The sequence below is a fragment of the Temnothorax curvispinosus genome, unplaced genomic scaffold (genome assembly GCF_003070985.1).
Source record: "Temnothorax curvispinosus isolate PA1 unplaced genomic scaffold, ASM307098v1 QBEX01011349.1, whole genome shotgun sequence".
NCBI classification, from domain to species: Eukaryota; Metazoa; Arthropoda; class Insecta; order Hymenoptera; family Formicidae; genus Temnothorax; species Temnothorax curvispinosus.
Window position 1 is genome coordinate 1 of NW_020221129.1, and position 3,973 is coordinate 3,973.

Here is a 3,973-nt window from a genome sequence, read left to right on the forward strand (position 1 = left end):
GCGGCGGAGCGCTGCCACGCCGCGGCGAAACCGCAACGTCACAATACATATATATATATATATATATATATATTATATATATATATATATATATATATATATTATATATATATATATATATATTACAACTATTGAGCAATGTATTAATTATATATATTTTATGGTTTAAACAATATTTATGTATTTCGTTACAGGAAAATGAGTCGTCCAAAAAGCCAAAGAACAATTACGAAACCACCAAGATATCAGACCACCTCATCTGAAGACGAAGTACCAAGGAGAGGAGCAAATGCAAGAAAACGACCAGCTATAGAAGAGGACATAAAGGACTTGCGAGAAGTTTTCACATCAAACTGCTCGCAAATTGATGACGATAATTTACACTTACATACACAGAGTCAACAAATGCATACACAGAATCAAGAAATACATACACAGAATCAACAAGCACATACACAGAATCAACAAGCACATACACAGAATCAACAGATGCATACACATAATCAACAAACACATACACAGAATCAACCAATGCATATACAGAATCAACAGATACATACACAGAATCAACAGATGCATACACATAATCAACAAATAGATACACAGAATGAACACGTGCATACGCAGAATCAACAAATATATATACAGAATCATCAAATGTATAATACACAGAATTCACAATTATACGCACAGTCATCTGAGGCAAATATACAAACACCCACTAATTATCCACAACAAATTTGTAGTAGACAAATGGAAACATCTCACGAATCTCGTATTCATTACTCTCAACATACACCTACACCTTCTCATACATTAAATACTAATCAAAATATTTTCCAGAATCAACCACATTTAAGCCACGTAGAAAACAGATTAAATGCTAATCAAAATATTTATCGAGATCAACCACATTCAAGCCACGCAGAAAATAATGGACAATATTTGTGAGTGTATAAGAATTATTGTAAAATACAGAGAGAAATTGTAATACACATATTTAATGTATATTTATTTTTTAGGATAACAGAGGAGCGACTGGAGATTATGGAAAGTCAATTGAGGTAAGTCTAATGTACATATAATATATAGTAAAATATATGTATACAACATATAATATATATATTTATATTGTTTACAGGATATTGAATGATAATTTTGTTAATTTGAATGAAAATATACAACGGATTTTGAAATGTGTTCAAGACAGAGATCGATGCCGAATTACACAAAAAGTGTCATGCTTACCGTTTTCCACGGAAAAAGATGTGCAAGACTTTGAAAATGTTGATGATGCGACTTATAATGAAGTTGTAAGTTTAAATGTAAAAATGCAGAGAGATTTTTAATGTTTAATAAATAAATGTGTGTAATAAACATACTTATGTTTTCATATGTTTCAGGTAAATTATCTTCAATACATTGGCGGATTCACAGCCAAAGAAGCAGTCAATTTATGTTTCAAAGAAGTTATGGAAAATCAGACAACAACAGCGTTTACATGGTTTGGCCGTGAAGAAGACTCACTACCTTTGTACAACACACGAATCATTAAGGCGATTTACGGTGTAGTATTATTTGAGCGCATTTTTTTATATTTGTACAAATTTTTAAAAATATTTGTTATTTTTAGTTTTATAGTTTTTTTTCTTTACTATAATAGTGCAATATTTGTACATAAAAAAAGTATAATTTATTAATTTATTACAATGTAAAATAATTTAAAGTACATTTAAAACTTCTGCTGACTTGATTGCCAAGCCCATGTTGACAGTCCACACACAGCGTCACACCTGGCAAAATGTAGACTGTAAGGCCTGAAAAATAACGTTAAAAAACTATAAATTATTCTTGCAACTTATCTTGTTTTCACTAAGATAGCGTTTGTAATTAATAAAGTAGACTTGTAAAATATATCGAAAACTCCCCTTTTATATAGGGAGGCATCCACATATGTTAAATTGAATTGTGTCTAATCAAGAATGAAAAAAACAAATTGTTTGTTGACAGCTGCTAAATTAAAATAAATATTTGCTTTCATATATTAAATTGTAACAAAATAGGTGTCTGTGGATATATTTTAACACTACAATAATTATTTTAAATATTGCTTCACAACAAAAAATGAGTTGCAAGAATAATTTATAGCTTTTTAAGGCTCCTGGGTAGTCACCGTGGCCATATTGAATTTCTTGCTATCGAGGCGAGAATGACCCTATTTTGTCGTGCGTAGCATTCTCAAATAAAAAGATATTTCAATAAAAAATCACTATGTTTCAGAACACACTAAATTGACCGGGGACTATTCTTTTCCCTCGACAACAAACAAACAACCATAAACCAAAGCCTAAACATACGGGAAAACAAGCCGTTTGATCACTATCAAAAGGAGTGGAAAATGTTCCTCCGCATATATATTAATTCTTTGCAAATCTTACTCCTCGGTCAATTTTACGAGTTTCACGAATACGTTAAACGTTATAGCACAATACAAGTATAAAGCGAATAATAAGGAAATTCCACGCACGACAAAATAGGTTGTCAACATGTCACAAAGGACAGCTAGAATTCTCCATTAGAGAGAATTCTCATTTTTACCGCGACGGTACGTCGCCATCGTCAACGCGGGGTTCTCGATTCAGGGACCAGGAGCCTTAACGTTATTTGTCACGACTTATAATTCATAATTTTGTCACATATATGTGACACTGTGTGTGCTGTCAACGCAGATTTGACAATCAACATGAGCCTCAATAAATATCATCAACATTTCTATTTTCGTAATAAAATATTATATATCTTTGCACACATATTTTAATATATGTTATTAATTCAATAATAGTACAAAATTTCATGTAATACAATTTCACTATAATATAAAATTGAATTTGTCATATTTTCCAGCTGCTGTTTCCGATAATAAACATTTTGAAAAACCAACTCGATCGGAATTCCAGCGATACTTGCGAGAAGCTTTGCGAGCTGCAAAACAACGTCAAAGGACACATAACCGTAAAAAAGATAACGGGAACAGAAATAAGGAGCGAAATGCAGCTCAGGAATATTGGGCTGACGAAGACAATAATTCATTGGACAATGAAGCAGACGAAACAATGGAACAAAATTAATACGATTAAGTACGTAAAAATTTATTTTCTTTTGTATAGAATATAATAAATTATTATAAAATTATTAATTATATTATTTTACTATGTTGCAGTGCCTTTTAAAGATGTTGCAGATTTAGGTTAATTATTGGATTCATTGTTGGCATCATCGACGGACTAATTATTATGTAAAAAAAAATTAGAATTTTTTTTTAGTATAATATATTATAACATTTTCTATTATATACGGTAAGAAAAAAGTCGCGCGAAATAGCTTAATATTTTAAAAATTATAGCTGTAAAAAAAAGTTTTTGACAAAAGTTACAGGATATTATGTATTTCATTTAACAGTTGTATCATTTTGATTTTGACGAAAATTTTTTTAATTTAATTAATATTAAATATATTTTCTTAAAACTGCTTGCAGATATAAAAATATTCTCTAATGATGATTATAATTTTTAAATGATTAATATGATTTATCAAAATATGATCTGAAGAGAATATAAAAACCTCTTTTAATATTTTTAAATACAAGAATTATATTCTTATATATATAAAAAACCGAATTTTTATTAAAATATGCAAGCAAATTTTTAGGAAAATTATTAATAATAACTAAATAAAATTTTTGCCAAAATCAAAATAATACAACTGCTAAATGAAACACATAACATCCTGTAACTTTCATCGAAAACATCTATTTTAGAATCAATAATTTTTAAAATATTAAATTGTTTTACATATATTCTTATCGTGTATTATAATAAAAAATTATAATACATTATAATAATTTTATTTTTTACATATGAAAATATTATTTTTATACGTGAAAATATTAAAAGATTGTTATATTCTCTTCAGA

General features: G+C 28.7%; 1 protein-coding gene across 1 annotated transcript; it reads left to right on the forward strand.

Moving 5' to 3' along the window:
• Positions 1-150: 150 nt before the first annotated feature.
• Positions 151-3,443, forward strand: LOC112461393 (involucrin-like). Its single transcript, XM_025026625.1, has 6 exons — positions 151-947; positions 1,023-1,064; positions 1,142-1,313; positions 1,404-1,566; positions 2,905-3,137; positions 3,221-3,443. The coding sequence occupies exons 1-5, from the start codon at positions 199-201 to the stop codon at positions 3,126-3,128; spliced, it is 1,350 nt and encodes a 449-aa protein (XP_024882393.1). The 5' UTR covers positions 151-198; the 3' UTR covers positions 3,129-3,137; positions 3,221-3,443.
• Positions 3,444-3,973: the final 530 nt, after the last annotated feature.

What these genes read in the sequence shown, in the direction of transcription:
- LOC112461393 (XM_025026625.1), top strand. Translation starts at nt 199, where the DNA reads ATGAGTCGTCCAAAAAGCCAAAGAACAATTACGAAACCACCAAGATAT. An exon ending in GAAAATAATGGACAATATTT is followed by an intron (nt 948 to 1,022) that starts GTGAGTGTATAA and finishes TTTATTTTTTAG; the next exon opens with GATAACAGAGGAGCGACTGG. An exon ending in AATCATTAAGGCGATTTACG is followed by an intron (nt 1,567 to 2,904) that starts GTGTAGTATTAT and finishes CATATTTTCCAG; the next exon opens with CTGCTGTTTCCGATAATAAA.